Source organism: Phoxinus phoxinus (genome assembly GCF_949152265.1).
Source record: "Phoxinus phoxinus genome assembly, chromosome: 8".
In the NCBI taxonomy this organism is placed as follows: Eukaryota; Metazoa; Chordata; class Actinopteri; order Cypriniformes; family Leuciscidae; genus Phoxinus; species Phoxinus phoxinus.
Genome location: NC_136883.1, coordinates 19,670,171 through 19,691,704, shown reverse-complemented (window position 1 = coordinate 19,691,704; position 21,534 = coordinate 19,670,171). Strand labels below are relative to the sequence as shown.

Genomic DNA, 21,534 nt, shown 5'->3' with positions numbered 1-21,534 from the left:
TAGCAAAAGACTCATTCTTAAGATTAGGCTAATCAGTGGAATGATAGAAAAAGAAGAAGAGGAACAAGAGGAGGAGGAGGAAGTAGGAAGCCATGCAAAAATGTCTGCAAATAAAATGAATAATAAATGAATAATAAAGAAACTGCTGAATCTTTTCATTTTTTTAAGGTCTTTGTTTTTCCGCCAAATTATAAAGAGTAGTATGAAGAGTAGGCCTAGTATCAATAAGAGTATTGATAAGTATCAGTGGTAAAATTATTATTTAACTACACCCATCCTTAATGATAAGACACTTTTTTCAATAAAAAGAATACGTTTTAATAGTTGGTTACATTATTCATTGATTATGTTTTTTGATTAATTAATTGATGTTTCATTTCTGTACTCGTAACTTTAACACTTTACATGGTTAAAAATTGTTAATGTTAAAAATGTATTGGTTTAGTAATTGTACAAAGTAACACTGAATAAATGCTGATTAATAAATTAATACAGTGTGGGTTTTGGGCCATTTTCTATTTAGAATTTAATAGGGGTTTGTATTGGTTTCCATTATATTGATCCCTAAATGTATTAACTGAAAACGATAGTAGCCTACACAATTCCCTATAATTAGAATATATAAGGTTTTACTGCAGAGAATGAAATGTTTGAGTTTATCAGTTCTATGTGGATTTCGAGGTTATGGATCAAGCACATCTTAATTCCCAGGACTAAAGGTGAGAAGTATATTAAACATAAATGTGGACGTAGTATTTTGGTCGTTAGGAAGTACCAGCCACGTTCCAGCGACGTACTCCTATAACGTCGCCACGACGATCATGGGCATCACAAAGTTACGTTGCTGGAACGTTATGTGGTACGTCGCTACGACTAAAATGGTCCTTTGATGTTACGTCCTTGCTACATGCCAGTTTGGTCATTGAGACGTCCTCATCACGTTCCAGCGACGTACCACTATAACGTCGCCACGACGATTATGGGAATCACAAAGTTACGTCGCTGGAACGTTATGTGGTACGTCGCTACGACGAATATGGTCCGGTTACGTATTCACAACGTAACTGTGTTAGCTGGGGAGTAGCTTTGTATGAATGACAATGTATGGAAGCACTGATATAGTTGGATGGTTGTATTCTACTCATATATTTATATATACTTGTATATATTTATAAAGTAAAGTAAAAGTAAAGTATATAAGTAAAATATATACGCTTATTTTGTTTCGAAAATGAAGCCGTCAGTTTTCTATGGCAAGGCTTAGAGGAGGGCTCGTACAGGGTACAAGTGGTTATGCCATCTCATGAAAGTGAGGATGAGCTAGGGATCAGTGACAAGGAGTATGAGAGGCAGGCAGAATTAGGCCTAGTAGACTCAGAGGACGAAGAAACAGGTATGTATCTATTCCGGTATGTTTCACTTGAACAGTTCTTATGAGTTTGTGTCAAATGTTTTGTAAATGTTGTTGAAATAATACTTTGAAAATGAGTTTCATATTTTGTACACAAAGCTCTTGTAAATAATAAAAACAATTTTACCACGGACCATAAAACAATTTCATTTCTAAAAGACAGGTCTGTAATCAAAAAAAAAAAAAAAAGGGAGAAAGAAAAAAAAAAGGGAAGGGAAGGGGAATAAAGGGACAAGAGGGCCAACCACCAATAACATTTGGTTATGTCAGGTCACAACCAGACTAAGGGAGCTTGGTATGGAGGTGCCTGTTATGGTTTACCGGTTATGTTATGGCGTACTCCTTGGAGGAAGACTCAATGGAGCATAGAGGCTTAACTGCTGTGGCTGGATGTCGCTGGTGGCGGCGGGGGGGAATTGGATTGTCGGAACAAGGAGAGGTGTCTATGTCGGCTGGTTGTGCTCACTGGCAGTTGTGGAACAGCCCCTGACCTAGAGTTTAGAATTAATACACAATGGCTTATGGACTAATCTTAATGTATTGTTATTGTTGTTACCATTACTGATACTATCATCACTATTATAAAACACTAAAACTAACACTACTATTGTTGTCATGATTATCATTATCATCAATAATAACACTACTAATATTGATGTTTTGTTATTGATTATAAATATCGACAACAATACTAAGCCCTTTTTTCTTTTTTTTCTTGTTCTTTTTTTCTTTTTGTTCTTCTCTCTCTCTCTTCTGTATGTATGTGTCACTGATTTCTTACCTTGTATATGTTACTGTTTTGTTTACCCTGGAGAACCCACGGGGTCAAATTTGGCCGCTGTTAATTGCTGCTACCCAAAATAAAAATAAATAAAAAAAATTGCCAAATTTAACTTCAAAAGCCCAGAGTGCCACTTCTGACCCCTGCATAGAGACACCTAGTGGATGAATATTGAACTCACAAGTGCCAGAGTGGTAGTAAGAAGATGGCTGACCACATGCTGTTTTGTTGAGCTGGAAACCTACCCAAACAAAATCGTCTTCTCAGCAAACCAGCGGTTGGTAAAATTGTGTATTTTTGGTTAATCTATTTAGTATTAGCTTGCAGAATGCCTAGAAGTATGTTTTATATTATTTTTGGATAAATTAGTGATTCTGAGCTAGTTAAAAAAACGATGGGTCAAACATGACCCTCTGGGTGTATGGGTTAAAAAAATGTCGGGTCAAAAATGACCCTCTGGTTCTTTGAGTGATTTTGATGGAGAATGGTGACAGTCCTGTACTTGGCTAAAGCCTTGAAATAAATTCATTTGTATAATATATTTTACTAAGTTACCTCAGTAGTACAGGGCCAGAGACTAATAAAGTAGTATATCTTTTCAGGGAGTATGGCCGCTCCCTTTTCAGGACAGGGAAAGCAACAGAGAAAGATCACTGTAAGACAAGTTTTGGAGCAACTTGAAGCTGATGATAGTGACTTTGGCCCTGAATTGGACAGCGATAGCGATTCTGATGAATTGTTTCAACCGCATGAAAGTGATGGAGGTGAAACTTCTGCCCAAGACAATGACTCGTCCAATGATTTGTCCAGTGATGAAGATGTGAATTAAAAAATTTAAAGGATTTAAACAAATAAAGCAAAAAAAAACAAAAAACATTGTTAGCTGTGTGGTCGACTGATTATTTTCCTAAATTTAAAATAGTTTGCATTGACAGTGTTTGTTATTGTGATTCTTTGAAATGATACGCCTAAAGCCCAATGGGTCAAATTTGGCCCTAATCCTAAATTAGGGAATAAAGGGTTAAAATTGAGTGAATTCAGTGAACTTATAGCAGTAATTGAATGCATAGTTCATAATTTTCCAAATAAGAAAAGGGTTCTTGGGTTTTAATAAAAAAAATAAAAAATAAAAATAAAAAAACAACATGAGGATGAGTGGATGATAATATTGATTAATATTGATAATATATGATTTAATGATGATAAATCCAAAAGAACTCTCATCTACATAATATAAGTCACATCTTTCAGTTAAGTAGCTGCTACATTACATCTGTCTTAAGTTTTAACCTCTAATTTAATCTATTATCCCACTTAAGGCTCTCACTCTATTTGTTCTTCTCTACTTTTCTGATATAGAGGTAGATTGTATTTTTCTCTGTTTTCAGTCCGTGGAACTGACCATGGGAGCTTTATGTAAGGAAAAAGTGTTCATAATCAGAGGTGCACCATATCACTTTTAAATATAAATGTAATGATGAACAGAAATTCATTTTTTTCATTTGACCGCTTCTCTTTAGTTATTTTAGCACTGTTCTCACATTCATAGGATTGAACGTCTATGGCGCCGCGTGATGTAAGGGTCTGTGTCACCTCTAAGTACTGTGATACACTACAAAGCCTGGAAAGAGATCACCAACTTGATCCGTCCTCTGCCACGGACCTTTTATGTGTCCACTTCATATTTCTACCTAACCTAAAGGCAGACTTGAAGATTGTTGCTGCTGGCTGGAACCACCATCCACTCCCCACAAAGGGAAATTTGAGCCCAGAACAGAAGTGGCACATTGGATTGATGCAGACACAAATTGATCAGCCTGAAAATCTTGAGGTTGTTCTCCTGTTCTTTGACATAAATCTTTTTCATTTATAAATTAAGTGCAATGACATGTGTCTCCTAATTTATTTGTTCTCTTACTCTATTTTCATCATGACAGAGAAAATGTGGATGGTGCAGTATTGGTCCCAGAGTTTGAGTGTTTCTTGAATGAGGAGGAACTGGCAGAACGTAACTCTCTTATACACCAGAGTGATTCCAACACTCCACTTATGGCGCTTTTCCATTACCAGTACCAGCTCGACTCGACTCGCCTCGTCTTGGCTCGGCTCGGCTCGCTTTTCGCTCCGTTTTCCATTGCAGATAGTACCTCCACAATAGGACCTGGTCGTCATAGCGACGCGACACACACCCGCTACCCACACACACACACAGGACAATGGAGGAAATCGAGTGTATGCTGTTTTACATAAGATAGTAATGGGTATATCACGCAATCTCTGGCAAAACTATTTTAAAATGCCGGGGTTATTCAGGATACTCCGTCTGGCGCGTGCAATGATGATACAGTGAATAGTGACGATTCTCTCTGACCAATCAGCAGTCTGCCGTGTGTCACGTCACGTTTTAGTATCGCCTCAGCTCGCCTCGGCTGGCTTAGAACCTCGCTGAAGGTGATACGAAAAAAAGTACCTGGAAGCAGGTACCGGTACAACTTTTACACAGTGGAAAACCAAACAAAGACGAGTCGAGTCGAGGCGAGCCAAGGCGAACTGGTACTGTGCAGTGGAAAAGTGGCACTTGTCACAGTCTTCGTCTGCACCTGTCTGTCTTAGTCTGCACTACACTTCCCAGAATCCCTTGTGTCTTCACACCTGAACTCACTCCCTCAATCATCCACCTGTTCATCGTCCTCATCATCTTCATCACCTGTGTCTTGTTAATTACCTTCATCTGTGTCACCTGGTTTTTGTTCATCAGTGTCAGTATTTAGTTTGCTTCTGTTCAGTCTGTCCTTGTCTGTCCTTGAATATGTTACCGTGTATCGTGAGTGTTACCGTTTTGTGTAAGTTTGAATTGGAGCTTTGTGCCTTTGCCTTTGTTCACCCGCACCATACCCGTGACAGAAGGACCGACCAAAAAAGGAAAGGAGGAAGAACGGACCATAAGATGAGTTGGGAACTCGCTGGACAGATTGTGGCGGTGGCTCAGGGTAGCCGCGATCTGTTTGAATATACAGCGCAGTTTTATCTTCTCGCCGTCACCAGCATCTTGAATGATGAAACGCTCAAGGCCTGTTATTGTATAGGGGCTAACGTCGTTGATCCGAGGGAGCTCCCAGATCTCTCCGGTCTGGACTGGAGAGAGGCGCTCTCCATTTGTCTGGAGAGCTTCATCCCACAGTACGCCGTTCCTCAGCCTGATCATCACGACGTTCCAGAGCCTGAGCCGCACGTCATGCCTGCCGCGCCTGCGCTTCGCGTCCGGCCTGCCCAGCCTGAGACGATTCACGCCTGTCCAGCCAAGCCTGCACTTCACGCCAGTCCAGCCGAGCCCGCACTTCACGCTAGATCTGCTGAGCCCAAGGCAGTATACGTCATGCCCGCCACGCCTGTGACTGAGAGCATCACGCCTGCTGAGCTTTTTTCATTTATCCCGTCTGGCTTGGATCTCCCTCCACCTCTGGTCCCGTCCAGCCCAGAGCTTCCTTCGCCGCTGGTCCCGTCCAGCCCAGAGCTTCCTTCGCCTCTGGTCCCGTCCAGCCCAGAGCTTCCTTCGCCGCTGGTCCCGTCCAGCCCAGAGCTTCCTTCGCCGCTGGTCCCGTCCAGCCCAGAGCTTCCTTCGCCGCTGGTCCCTTCCAGCCCAGAGCTTCCTTCGCCGCTGGTCCCGTCCAGCCCGGAGCTTCCTGCGCCGCTGGTCCCATCCAGCCCAGAGCTTCCTTCACCGCTGGTCCCGTCCAGCACAGGGACTGTTCACGCCTTGTATGTGCCGCCTGAGCCCTCAGTGACCGCAACACTGGCCATTATGGCCACAGCCATGTGGAGTCTGTTCCTGAGCCGGTGTCTGTTCCTGAGCCGGTGTCTGTTCCTGAGCCGGTGTCTGTTCCTGAGCCGGTGTCTGTTCCTGAGCCGGTGTCTGTTCCTGAGCCGGTGTCTGTTCCTGAGCCGGTGTCTGTTCCTGAGCCGGTGTCTGTTCCTGAGCCGGTGTTTGTTCCTGAGCCGGTTCCGAATCCTGTCACTCTCCCCAAGTATTTTTTTTTGGGGGGGGCTATAGGCCTCCGCCTGGACCGCCCGAAGGGAGGTCTCTGCCGTGGCCGCCCGAGGGGTCCACACCGCCATGGCCGCCCGAGGGGTCCACATCGCCATGGCCGCCCGAGGGGTCCACACCGCCATGGCCGCCCGAGGGGTCCACACCGCCATGGCCGCCCGAGGGGTCCACACCGCCATGGCCGCCCGAAGGGTCCACACCGCCATGGCCGCCTGCACGTCCTGCTCCGCCCTGGCCGCCTGCACGTCCTGCTCCGCCCTGGCCGCCTGCACGTCCTGCTCCGCCCTGGCCGCCTGCACGTCCTGCTCCGCCCTGGCCGCCTGCACGTCCTGCTCCACCCTGGCCGCCTGCACGTCCTGCTCCGCCCTGGAGGCTTCCTGCTCCAGATCGGCCACCCCTTCATCAGCCTCCAGGCCACCCCTTCATCAGCCTCCAGGGTGCCCACCCACCCACCCCTTTGATGTTCTACGGCGCGAGGTCGCGCCTTGTTGAAGGGGGGCGTTATGTCACAGTCTTCGTCTGCACCTGTCTGTCTTAGTCTGCACTACACTTCCCAGAATCTCTTGTGTCTTCACACCTGAACTCACTCCCTCAATCATCCACCTGTTCATCGTCCTCATCATCTTCATCACCTGTGTCTTGTTAATTACCTTCATCTGTGTCACCTGTTCATCAGTGTCAGTATTTAGTTTGCTTCTGTTCAGTCTGTCCTTGTCGGTCCTTGAATATGTTACCGTGTATCGTGAGTGTTACCGTTTTGTGTAAGCTTTATTATAGTAAAAGTTTGAATTGGAGCTTTGCGCCTTTGCCTTTGTTCACCCGCACCATACCCGTGACAATTACAGACCTTTATGTAATCTGCCACGAGTATGTGGTTGGCAGATGCAACCTCGTAATTTTAGTAGAATCCTTGGCTTTAATGTAACAGTTTTCATTTCAGTTTGGACTCTGTTAAGAGTATTACTATTACAGTTCTAAACTGTGATGACAATTCTTCAATAACACTGATCTGACTAAGTTTGATAGAGCATAAAGTATGGTAATTCAACCCGATCACACTAAATGCGTCTCTATAGCACGCAGTGTGTTTATCGTGTAATTTATACGGTGTGTATTATACGTTTGGGTAGAATTAGTGGTGTGGGTTGCGTGTGTATTACAAGCAATGAAGTGCGTATCAAATGCACGTAAAAACAAATTTTTCGCGTATGCACGATAAACACTGCGTGCTATAGAGACGCATTAACGTGAGAACAGGCTGGGTAATTATTTTATGCAGTGGTATTTCAACATAATATGCTGAACTGGTGCTAATCTCGTATTGTACATTAAATGACACAAAATGAGATGTCTATCAATAAATCTAACTTTTCAAAATTGTACTTTCAAATAGTTTATTTCATAAATGGCATCAAAACAATTCAGTTAGTTAAAGAAATTTGTATTTAGTTATACATTTTTTTAAATCTTTGCTACTTTTAATTTTTTTTGCCTCCAGTTGGCAGACATTAAAGGTCCCATGACATGGGGTTATTTTATAATGTTTCCTGGGTTGCCCTTTTAATGTTAGTATGTTTTGTAGATCAAAAATAGTCATAATTTAGAAATAAAAGGCATTTGATTTTTCCTAGCCTGATTTTAGCCTCTGATTTGAACGCTCTTTTTGAAGGGGCGTGTCTGTTGTGAGATTCCGTGTAACCGGCCACTGCTGTGATTGGCTGACATGCTTGCATATGAAATAGCTACATATTACATGTGAAACCAGAGAATGTCAAATAGGAAGAGAATTGGCACTCTCTCGTTACTTCCGGTTTCTGGACTGGCTGCAGTAACACGTCTCTGTCCATGCGGGGGCGCTCGCAGGCGAGTGCAGAATGAATGGAGGTCTATGGAGCTATACCCCTCAAAACCCACTTTTCTCAGGATATAATTTCTTGTCTAGTAATTAGAATGTTGTTTTCGAAAGGAGATGCAAAGAAATTACACATTGCTGGGTGTTAGATTTTTTTAGAGTCACTTATTTGCTTTAAAAAGTCAGAAGTTTTTAAAGTATTTTGATCTATTCCCATCATATAAAATGTTGCCGTGAGCATTGAGCAAGCAGATGACAGTTTGTTGTTGATCGCGAGAATGAAGATCTTATCATTGCAACGCAGTTTCTGCACTCTCTCTGCTTTCACCAATGCAAACACGATGATGTAAATACAGTAAGAGCGATCATGTGCAGTGTAACGTGCGTCATTGATTTCATAACGAGTTTGGCAAGTGTCCAGATAAACTCGCGCTGTGTGGAAAGATTGTTCTTTGATCACTTTCTGTATATCATTTAATCACAACTTAAATACGATTCTTTTCATCCTACTAATAGAAAGATGTGAAGTTTATATTTTAGTCACTGGCTTGACTTACTGATGCGCAGTATTGAACGCTTTTAAGAGAAAGATTACCTGTCTGAACTTTAACAATTGCACATCAGAAATTGTTGCTTGGTAGCTCGATTTATTTATTTTCAGACGTTCATCGAGGCCAGCTCTGTATTGGCCCAAGTTGAGGAAACAGTCGTTGGGGAAATGTTTGCCGCAGACATGCAAAACTTTGGGGAGTTGTATCGGCGCATTTCCAAAGAAAATTAAATTAATCCACTGGTTCTTCTGGGGCTTGGATGAAGGAACTAAAAAAAGGCGTAGGTGTTCATTTGTACATCCAATTTTTGAGCAATTATTATGCTTCGCTCGCTCAAAAGCCATGAAATCTCTCATGGACAAACTAAAATTGTGCGCACACGTTCCTACTTCCTAGCTCATTTTCTCATGGATGGGAAATATTCTCTGGGCGGGCAAAGCAGAGAAAGGGTAGATAACATTTCTTCTTATAACGTCACAAGGAGGAGATTCAAGATCAGCCCGATTAAGCTTCCATTTTCTCAAAGGCAGAGAAAGATAGCAAAAGCTCGATTTACACTGATTGAAATTTCTAGAAACTTGGGGACAATATACAGGCTAGGGGAACTCATATTAATGTTAAAAAACCTCAGAAAGTGAAAATTTCATGTCATGGGACCTTTAAAAAAAGGAATTATATCTTTATATTAATAGTAAATTAAATTAATGAGCTCATTAAATGTTAAATACTGTCATAACAATCTTAAAACCTGTTTCAGCTTTTACTACTATGTATCTAAATTATCTATAACAACCCTTTAATATAAAAAGGTAATGAAATGTGTGATCTTATATTCTTGTTGTTTGAACCTAGTGGCGACCAAACTCTTGGCTATTATTTATTGCTTCTGAAAGGATATCTTGAAACTCATGTGCCAAGGTGTTTTGTCAGGAAAGTAATGCAGACAGCTATGTGCTATGATGCTATGGTGCTATGATGACGATAACGGACGTCACAACCATGGTCAAACTCGATGCGAATTTTCAAGGCTTCTCTTTGTGCAACAATTAGTGGGATGTGTGCTTGTCCCGTGAGCCACTGTAAGAAGCTGCTTACGGTAGTGGAATTTGACTGATGTTTCCAACGCCCTACTCTTTCTCTGCAGTGGCAGTGCAGTTCTTCTAAAAAAATTATTTAAAAACATATATTCAACCATACTTTCAGTAATAGAAATGAGAAATTACTTGATTTGTTGAGAAATGTTACTCCACCCATCATCATCCTCCAACTTTTGTATAAAGTCCTGTAAAAAGTTAATAATGCGGGCGTGGCACTCTCTGTGGCGCCGGAGAAATCCTTCCTCGCTGAATATGGGAGCCAGGGCAAGCTCTAGGAATTCTGCATCAACCTAAAGAGTTGAGGAGAGAAACTTGTATTTTATCAACAAGTGATACATCAAAGGGCTATCTTATACAATGGTTGTACATTTAAAAACCTTTTTCAAGTGTCCTGGTACAAATAACTGCGTGCAAGTCTCACTGTGTTGTGCCAGCAAGTCCTGGAAACCAAACAACTTCAGCCCATCACAGACCTGCTGCAACATTGGAATTATCCTCACTGCTGAGTGTAGAACGATAGCACTATATAGAAAGGACAAAACATTTTTTACAGAAATTAATAAGTGAAAATTTGAACCACTGCATGCATTAAAGTTCAATTACATCCTCAATTATGTCCTTCTTCCGCTTCCAGTAAACCCGCTTGTTAAAATTCTGAAAACCATGCAAAACTAACATGACGGTAATTCATACAACCCCAGTGGATGAATCAATGTCTTCTGAAGCAAAACGATAGGTGTGTGTAAGAAAAATACTAATAAACTAGTTTAAACTTGTTAAACTAAAAAACATTACTTCTGACTAACTGTCATATGAGTACACGTAAATGTAAGCACATTGTTAAGTGCAATCAATGCAATGGTTGAAGTGTACGGTGTGAAACTTGTGAAACACGACACAACAGCACAGAAGACCAACACTTATTGCACATTAAAAATATTAATAGTTTATAAAAAAAAATTTCTTACACCTATCAGTTGTGAAGCAAGAAAGTGGATGGGTTAGCAAGATGGTTAGACTTAGAAATTCATTTTTGGGTGGAATATCCCTTTAAATTAGCCTGCCTCTGAGAGGTCAGCTTCTTCAGGCACACTTATGGTCCTTCGGCCCAATCTTGCCTGAAGGAGGGTAGCATCTTCATTTGCTTTTGGTGTTCGATCCTGGTTTTTATCCAGAAGGAAGAACTGCACTGGAGTTGACTTTGGACCTCTTTTTCTGGCCAGTTTTCCTGCCACTTTAAATTAAAAAAGCCCAGGAAATGCTCTGTGGAAAATGCACAAGACATGAAATAAGAAGAGATCTTTTACACAAAAACTGAACTAACCCTTTAATTTCCTAACCTGGCCATATTCTGCTCTACCCGCTGTGCTTTCCCAGCCGCAAGAGTCCCAGGGCCTGACTGGCGTCCTCTCTGGGTCTGCATTTCATCTACATAATGAATTCATATGGAGACTGTTGAGTAGTGGATGGCCACTAAGCTGTATAACTATCTGACATCTATAGATGTTTATATACTTACCATTTTGTGAAACACTAACATTAACGTTAGATGGGCCTGTATTCACGGTATCTCTCAACAGGTTCACTAAATGCCTTGCTGCGTTCTGTATTTCCACCTATTTTCAGTTATTATCAAAGACAGATTTATAGATATAAATGCACAAAACATCTTACAGCTACAATAAATTAAATATGAATTTAGATATAACCCACAACGTTATCTTTACTGTCTGCCATCATCCGATTCCCAATCTTTCCGCTTTCTGTCTGTCTTCGCACAACAACAATTAATCACAAGAGATTCGAAGAGATGCAGCAAATCAATACAGGATTTGGCCACCAGCCAATAGCATTTGTTAACAGGAGGGTTTGGGTCCCGCCCCTGAGTGTCAAACCTGACTCGTGTGCGTAAAGATTTCAGCTGCGTGCGTGTGTGGGAAACAACTTGTGTGTGTGTTCAAATCAGAGCGCGCTATCTATTATCTATTTTTTCCTATTTGGTGCATGCACTTAACCCTCACATGAGTCTCATTGACCTCCAGGATGGTACCAGGATAGATATCATGGTCATATGTGAGGACACACCATTTTCCAACCACATCCTGGCTCTCCCAGTGTATGTCTGTCTGTTGGTCTTCATCTCTCTCTTCAACAGCTCTCTCTTCTCCAACGGCTCTCTCTTCTCCAACAGCTCTCTCTTCTCCAACTCTCTGCTTTCCATTTAATGTGAGAGGATCAGCAGGGAACTTGAATGTCTTTGTTTGGTGGCACTGGCACACCAACTTTTGCTGAGTGGAACAGGAGCAACTCACATCCCGGTAAATTAGCTGATATGGGAAGACCGTGACCACTTGGTGGATTTTCATGGTGAAGGGTACGACAGGAAGTGACTTTGGCATCACCTCCATTGCGATGTTAATGGCATGTTCTTCCATGTAGAACAGCTTCACTGATGATGGTGCATCCACCAATGCTTGAAAAAGTTTCTGTGCATTTGGCACATCTTTCCCACTGTTAGCTAATGCGTCCGCTCTACGTTTCAGTGATCCACCAACTCCATCTGGTGCCCCCTTGCCATGACTGGCCTCCCCTCAAAAAAAACTCCATGTTCCAGCTATGGAACTATTCCAGCTATTTTTTGGCTCAAAAGAAAGAAATTACCCTTTGGGCGGTACTGGGTGCAAGGCCCATCACTGAAAAAATGGAGCACCGACACTGTGGGATGGTGTTGCTTCAGGTGATCTAAGATGGGAGAGAGGTGGGCCCATATAGCAGCGGGACCCTTCTCCTTTGAGGGTGAAATGGTGCAGAAGCACATATGGTCTTCAACCCCTCCAAAGTAAAGCACTCCCATGTGGAGTGTTGCCTGCACCTGGGAGGAAGCAAAATGCACTGATTGGATCTCAGCTGCATATTTGCAGGCGTAATTCTCGGAGAAATCTACATGAATTAGGCACTCGTGTGACTTCATCCCTTGCCTTAGCTCATTAAAGTGCCGGGACTGACTCCTCATTGTAAAAAGGTGCTTTTTAAAGAATGTGAGCTGGTTAGGAAACAAGTCAAGCAACACTTCCAATGTAGTTTCACACACCTTTTTTATAGTGACCCTAACAGGCAGTTTTTCTGGCATTTGATCTTTTGATTTCCTTCTCCTTTCTACCATTTCAGTTGTCCACTGTGGGTATGACACCAAAGCCTCAGGGTCATAGTCAGCCATTGCTTGGACCTCCTTATTTTTACAGGCATCACAATCTCCATACATGCATTCTTTTTTTCTCAATGCTACAGCAGGTTGCCTCCACAATTGATTCCAAGTTGGTGCTGTCAATCACTTTATGATGACGCAACTTTTCAACAAGGAATTTTATGTTCAAAAAAAGCTTCCCCCTTCATGGCAGCCGTATTCTCCGGGGCTGCTTTTCCCTGTGCTATCTTTTTTACCTGGATGTGGCATTTGGATGATTCTTGTCCTTTTATGGCTTCCAATTGTAGCTTTTTTTTAAGGTGTACCTCCTCTAAAAGTGTCCGGGTGAAACAGCATGCTACTTTTATTTACCTTATTTTTTTTATAGCTTGGCTGGTCCTGCGACTTGTATATCAAAATTACTTCATACTGACTGAGATGAACCAAGAGAAAACATTACCGTCTACAGCCAGGAGAGGGCGTTCTAGTTGGCGGAGTTGTACAGAAGCGACACCTAGGAAGAATTCAATGGATCCAGTGTTGTGGAATGAGATCGCGGGAGCTTGCTGAACTTGCTTACCGGTAACTTGCTTGTTGGACTCGCTGGCTTATGTTAATTTAGCCTATTCAGCCTCCCAGGTATATGTTCTTTATGCTATTGTGTAGCTGAATAACTGTTAATGTGTTACGTCAGCCAGTTGTTCTGTGTGCTATTGTGTAGTTAAATAACTTGCCTTTCCAGATTAAATGTCTGTTCTTGGTCTTAGATTTTGTGAAATAATTTTCTTAATAATGTGACTTATAGTCCAGTGCAACATATGTTTTTTTCCTCTTCATGACGCATTTTTTGACTGATGCGACTTATACTCCGGAGCGACTTATGGTCCGGAAAATACGGTACCTGCCATGGCACGACGCAAAGCGGAGTAACCGTAGCTTACTCGATCAATCACAATACTCTACTATAGCTTCAATGAACAACATCAATGAGATCAAACGTGTTTAAGTTGTTTTGTGTGGTTGCTAGGGGTGTTGTGTAGAGATACATAGCACCGTTGGGTGAAGCGGTCATAGCCGTGTTTTATCATGAATAGCCAACTAACTAGCCAACATAAACCAGCCTGGTCCGGCTTGGAATTCATGCTAGTTTATGCTGGATTTTTCCAGAGCTGTTTTGTTTTATGTCAGGAAACCTGCAATTAAAAGTCAGTTTGTCAGATGCTTTCTTGCAGACGGGGCTTTGTTGTTTCAAGTCTGAAGGTAACAGTGTCTCAGATATCTATCTTAGCGTGAACTCATCAAAAATTATTTAATTGTCTTTAATTATATGACTCGGAGGATATGCAATTTGGCCTCATGTTGTTTTTTCTGCCCCTTGTTTTCATACTGCTCTCTTGGGACTGTGGTCAAAACAAATACCCCTTCTTGCCTTGCACTGACGCACAAGGGTGCAGAAAGACTGCCAGAGAAGCTGGTAACACCAAACTGTGCCCAATGTCTGTACATGTTCTATTATGGCTTCCGCTACTGTGGGTAGTGTGTGGGGCTTCTCTGGTAGAAGGGACTCTGCAGAAAAAGTGCGTGAACTTGGATGCTTCTCAGAACTTAGATGTTAATGGTTTCTATCAGGATGGTGATGTGATTATCGGTACTCTCATTAATGTTCACAACCTGGCAGCAACCCCTGACCTGAGCTTCACCAGAAAAGCTGAATTAGGGCCATGCTTAAAGTAAGTTATATGCCATTTCTAATTATCTTTCCTATAACTCCTCACACCTGTGTATTGATGTGTTCTGTAGAACGATATTTGATGTACTAAATTTGTTCTGTAAGATTTTCCCTGCAGGTGGATTTTCAATAGAAAGAAACTCTGATTTTAGTTTTGTTTTCTGGTTTACTGCCAAATCTGGTTTTATTTGCACAATGTCTTTTCTTTGGTTTATTTTTTGTACATGCACAAACATATAATATAATTTAAACACAGAATCATGTTTTATATGTTTTTGGGTAACACTTTATTTCAATGGTCCCTTTTAACATTCTGTTGACTATAAGTAACTTTGCAACTACATGTCAACTAACTCTCATTAGAGTATTACTAAACTGTCTGCTTAATATCTGCTAACTCTTTATTGTGATTGTCCCCCAACAGACATTCTATTGACTGTAAGAAACTTTGCAACTACATGTCAACTTGTTCTAACCCTAACCCTACCAGTCTACTAATACTCTAATACTCTAATGACAGTTAGTTGACATGTAAGTGCAACGTTACTTATAGTCAACAGAAAGTGTTAAAGGGTCCATCAAAATACCTGTTTTTGTTAGTTATTAGTTTTATTTGATTATCTGTTATTATTAATATTATTTCTAAACAGCAGCATGTTTTAGTTTTTTGATAACTAATTGTGACAGTTTTTTGATAACATTGTGATACATGGAATATGTATTCCATATTCTGTTTACAGTATACAGAATGCTTGCACAGAAAGTGTGTTCAATCATTTACACACATGTATTTTATCAAGTGAATATCATTTTACAATATCTTAATCTTGCAATCACTTTTTATTTAAAAAAATGTTTTGATTTCATAACATGTTTTTAATCATAAAAAATGCTAACGAGGTGAAATATAGGTGAACATATAGTAGATTTAGTCTACAGAATTATCATGCAATACACTAACCCTATTGCTGTTTTGCCTGCAGAATGTTCCTAACTTTTAGTGCTTACAGTGATCATTTTGATTCTTGCTCACTAATGAAAAAAAAAAAACATTATTTTATATTTTTATGAAAAATGTTACACATATTCAATATTGTATATGCTTTGTGGCACCCAAGACAAAAAAAAATCATAATACTGGAAATTGTTAATCTGTGGTTAGTTTTCAGGAACGTTCTGTTCGCTGGCTTCAGGCGGTTGTGTTTGCAGTTGAAGAAATTAACCAGAGCCCCACTCTGTTGCCGGGGGTCCGACTGGGTTATCACATAATGGATAGCTGTACCCGATACCCCAACGGCCTGATGGCAGCTATCTCAATGATCAGTGGAGGAAATGAAACTTGTGGTACCATTAAACCAGCCAAACTCCTCATTGGAGATTCTTCTTCTACTCAGACCATTCTTCTATCCATGACCCTGAGTCCCCTGCAAATCGCAGTGGTGAGGTTATATCACACACTGAATAAGAAAGTCGAATTGTGATTGAATTGATGTTTGTCCATTTGTAAATATGCAATATGACATTTAAATGCAAGCTTTGTACAAATATTGTTTTAAATGTGCTTCCAGATCAGTTACCTGGCTAGCTGCCAATGTCTCAGTGACAGACAAAAGTACCCTAATTTCTTCCGCACTGTCCCCAGTGATGCCTTTCAGGCACGCACCATGGCACAGATGGCCAAACTCTTTGGTTGGACCTGGGTTGGAGCTGTGGTTGCCGATAATGACTATGGACGTGGGGCTGTGCAGATATTTGAAGAGGAAATCAAGGGCTCAGGGATCTGCTTGGCCTTTTTTCACACACTCTTCAGGGAGCAATTAACAAAGGATGTGGCCCGTGCTGCCACAACAGTCCAAGCCTCTTCTGCCCGTGTGATTTTGGTGTTTGCTTGGTATGCAGATGTTGAGGTTTTTCTCTTGGAATTGATCCGAAGGAATGTGACAGACAGGCTGTTCCTGGCAAGTGAGATCTGGAGCACCAGTGACCTCTTGGCCAATCCCAAGCTCTACACCATCTCTAAGGGAACACTAGGTGTGGCATTAAGAAGCGTGCCTATACCTGGTTTTGATGCACATATCCGGCAGCTACATCCTGCCCGTTACCCTGATGATGAATTCTTGAGGATCTTGTGGGAAAATACATTTGGCTGTAGCCTTACGGAAAGCTCTTCTATGTTAATTCAGAATGCCCTGCCTCCATGCAGTGGCAGAGAGAGTCTGGAAGGGGTTCACAGTCAATTTACAGATACTTCTCAACTGACAGTGACATATAATATTTACTTGGCTGTATATGCTGCTGCTCATGCACTTCATTCTTTGCTGGCGTGCACCCCGCAAAAAAACTCTGATCCTAAAATAAAGCCAAAGTGCTCCTCTCCAGACAACATCACTCCAGCACAGGTATGCACCTCATGTGAATTTTTAAATATTTATTTATATAGTGGTCCAAAAAATTACACATTTCAAAATGTATGAATGTCATTGCATTCAGACAACAGAATATTAATCCAGCTACCCGACTGTCATTCATTTAAAAAAAAAAGCACTTTTCAAACAAGACATTTCACAATAAGAAGTGTTTAATTTGTTGTGTGGAATGTTTTACACTAAAATATTTACTTTATTTTATTTGAATCAATTGAAAATTATACTCTTTCAATGCAATTTTATTTACATAATGTATTATCTCGTTCTGTTTTAGCTTATTTAGATTTAGTTTAAAGTTAATAGGGTTGTTAATACATTACCTGTATGTAACTCATAAAATTGCATATATTCATTCTAAAACTTAATATGTACTTCATCAAATGAACACAATTTGAATATGTCTGATTTATATTTCAAAGTAAGCTAACTTTTCAAACCTTTTTTAAACAATACATAATGTAAATATTAAGTATTTAATAATTGTAAGAATCTGCAATGAAATGTTTAATTTTAAGTATGGGTTAAATGTCACATCAACTTTGTGGTTGTTCCAAACATTTAAATTGTCTCTCTTTTCCTGACTTGTTCAGCTTTTACAGCACGTTAGACAAGTTAATTTCACCACTCTGTTAGGAGAGGAGTTTTATTTCCAGGATGGCAGCATTCCACCTGTCTATGACCTCGTGAACTGGCAGAGAGCTCCTGATGGTTCACTCCACTATGTTTCCATTGGGCGAGTAGAGGGAAACCAGCTCATTATTAATGAGTCAGCCATTACATGGCCTGGAGACTCTGGGAAGGTGAGAATATGTATATATATATATATATATATATATATATTTTTTTTTTTAACCCTCTGGAGTCTAAGGTGTTTTTGGGGCCCTTGGGATGTTTTGAAATGCCCTGATATTTGTATTTTTTTCAGTTGCTTATAAACATATTAATGGCAAAGGTGTAATTACACTCTATTTAGCACGAACATGGCTATCATAATATGTGAGCAACATATATGTACATGTTTGCATTTTTGAGAGAATATTATTTATGCGTGGTTATTCAAAAAACTCAAACTTAAATTGTCTGATATAAGACCACAAACGACCAACTTCACATATTCCCACAATACTTTTGACTAATGGATCTTGTCGGCTAGAGTATTTACTTCAAAATGATCTGAAAATCATCCGGGCTAATCGTTCACATTAAACAATAGATTGATTTAAATTTTGTAAGACACTTTTTGTTTGGAAAGGCAATATGCAGGTGGGCGTGAATGATCCAACAAGGTCATGAATAATGTCCTCATTCACACCTGAGGAGACAAAGACCTGCTAATGCTGCAGTGCATACTAATGAGCCTTAGGTGTCACTGTGGCTACAAGAAAAAATGCAAAGACAACACACACACATATATACATACATATATACATACATATATATACCGGTATATATATATATATATATATATATATATATATATATATATATATATATATATATATATACATATATATTACTACAGAATTGGTTCAGAGTTGGAAACATCTTGAAAAAAAGTGTATTTTTCCACAAACTGTATGCTTGCAAATTGTATAATATCCAAGGTAAACATTTCTAGTAATTGTGCAGTTAATTCTCATTCGTATTTTCAGAAAGTTTTGGATTATGTAGGCTATCCTCTCCCCAAATTTGTCACTAATAAAACACAAAAATAATTTATAGAGAAGGCTTATGACCTTTTAAGATTTTGTTTGCACCTTGTAAATTAGGTTTTGATGTGGCAGTAAAAGCTTTATAAATAATCTATCCAAAACGAAATTTTGTCTTTCATATTTCGTCTGTAACATATGGTCTTTTATAATATAGCCTATATTAGGGCATAAATGTTAATTTGCAGTTTAATATGTTGCTTATACAAATACATTTTATTTCAACGTATTCAGTCGATTTTTACTCATCTCAGTAGGCAAGATAGTTTGCTAAAAGCGAAACTCGCGCGAGCTGTAGTAAACAACATGCATATGTGCCGTGCATTCATTCAAACACAGAAACGCGATTCAAATTTAAACAGTCTTTTGCGGTTTACAGACACCATTTCATATCGCGATTAGAACAAAGCACTTACTGATGATCTGCAGCTGGATCCGTTGTTCGGCTACTCCAGCACGTTTGAGGTAAAATTTCCAGAATTATCACGATATTATTATTCCTCACAGCGAGCGTGTTGTCCAGCTGTTGTGGGCGTTGACTGGTTTGCATGTGTTGCTTCAGATTATCTGCGTTTGAATAGCGCGCGCTCTCGATGGGCGTGTCACATTAGCGGAGTAATGAGGTGCCAGAAGGATAATGAGCACAGCTGATCTCTCGCTCTTTTTATATAGATTACATAAACAGAGAATATTTGTTTTAGTTTTGAATTAGATAATTTAAAACTACACACTTAAATGATTATAGAGATATATAGCTCATGTCTGAGTGAATAGTATTCGCTGAGATTTGTTTAATTTTAGAAACGTGCTTCAGAAAAAAAGTTCACGGAGACGGAGAGGCATAAAGCACTCCCTGTTTACTTTCTTTATTTTACAAAAGCACAATGTTTTATTTCGATTGTAAGTGGACACATAAAAAAGTAGACATTTAACAGCTTATTTTCTCATATTTCTTAAGGCTGTATGACCAAAACTGACTGAGTATTTTAGGTCTATTTTGCTGCTATGTAAAAAAAAACGAGCAAAACGCGCCCGCGCGTTTGCCGACCCCAGGGGGTTAAATAGGCCTAGTGTTTGTATGTATTGGTTATGGGTCTTGCTAAATGCCAGACATACAATGTATGTAAGTTGTATAAATAATCATTGTCTATTGCCTTTAAATGCCTTCCTTATGTCATGTTACCAGATGCCTGTATCCAAGTGCACTTCTGAGTGTCCCCCTGGGACACGTAAAGCTATTAAGAAGGGTCTTCCAGTGTGCTGTTTTGACTGCCTGCCATGTACAGAGGGGGAAATCAGCAATAGTACAGGTCATTAATGTTCTCTAACACTATATTTTATACTAATTTATTAAGTCACTAAACACCATAGAGCTTTAATGTTCCTCTTTTGATTTTTCCCCCCCTAGGCTCAATAAAATGTTATCGCTGTCCCCAAGAGTTCTGGTCAAATAGTTTCAGAAATGAATGTGTGCCCCGTGAGACTGAGTTTCTCTCTGTTAGAGAAACAATGGGCATTACGCTGATGGGTGTTGCTGTTTCGGGTGCTGTCATTACAGCTACAGTGGCTGTTATTTTCCTGTACCATAGAAACACTCCGATAGTTAAAGCTAACAACTCAGAGCTCAGCTTCCTGCTCCTGCTGTCTCTCAAACTCTGCTTCTTGTGTTCGCTAGTATTTGTAGGCCAGCCATCACTCTGGTCATGTAGGATTCAACAGGCTGTGTTTGGGATCAGTTTTGTCATGTGCATCTCCTGTATTCTGGTCAAGACTATTGTGGTTCTAGCTGCATTCCACTCCGCTAGACCTGGATCCTCAGCTCTTATCAAATGGTTTGGACCGGGCCAGCAGAGAAAAAGCATTCTGGTCTTTACCTGCATTCAGGTGGTTATCTGTGCCATTTGGCTCTCTGTCAGCCCGCCTTCACCTCGCCGTAACTTTGGAATCCAGGGTTCAAAGGTCATCCTTGAGTGCACAGTTGGGTCAGTTGTGGGATTTGCCTGTGTACTGGGCTACATTAGCTTTCTGGCTGCTATCTGCATCCTGTTGGCCTTCTTTGCCCGCAAACTTCCAGATAATTTTAATGAGGCGAAATTCATTACTTTCAGCATGCTGATCTTTTGTGCTGTGTGGATTACTTTTGTGCCAGCATATGTGAGCTCACCAGGGAAGTATAGCGTAGCTGTGGAAATTTTTGCCATCTTGGCCTCTAGTTTTGGACTCTTGTTTTGTATCTTTGTCCCAAAATGTTATATTATTTTACTCAAGCCAGAAAACAACACTAAAAGTTTTCTTATGGGAAAACCATAATTATGTATTTGATATCTGTTTTGTGATTCTGTTTCCCTATAATAAAGTTGTTCTGAGTCACAGCCATGTTTCTTTATGTCATTCATTCAGTGCTTCTCAAATCTGTCCAGGAGATTTTTTTTCACAAGTACATTTTTAAAACGCACAAAAGTGATCATGACAATGACAATGACAATTTATTTGTATAGCACTATTAAAAACAACAGCTGTTGACCAATGTGCTTTCCACATAGACTCACAAATCAATAAGAAACTTAATATTTAAAAAAACATGTAAGCACATACAAAAAGACAGTCTTTAATCAAAAGCTTTTGAAAATAAAAATGTTTTAAGTTTGGATTTAAAAATAATAAGAGATGGAGCCTGTCTTAAGCTATTATTCCATTGGGAGAGTATTCCAAAGTCTTGGTGCAGCGATGCAAAACGCTCGATCTCCTC

The 21,534-nt window shown here is 40.3% G+C and overlaps 1 protein-coding gene across 1 annotated transcript; it reads left to right on the top strand.

Annotated features, from left to right (window-relative positions):
• Nucleotides 1–5,139: 5,139 nt before the first annotated feature.
• olfcr1 (olfactory receptor C family, r1) lies at nt 5,140–21,095 on the top strand (the record flags this gene model as incomplete). Its single annotated transcript, XM_079619981.1, has 7 exons — nt 5,140–5,583; nt 14,524–14,651; nt 15,813–16,089; nt 16,219–17,049; nt 17,667–17,876; nt 19,972–20,095; nt 20,194–21,095. 7 exons carry the CDS (start codon nt 5,140–5,142, stop codon nt 21,093–21,095), a joined length of 2,916 nt encoding a protein of 971 aa, XP_079476107.1.
• Nucleotides 21,096–21,534: the final 439 nt, after the last annotated feature.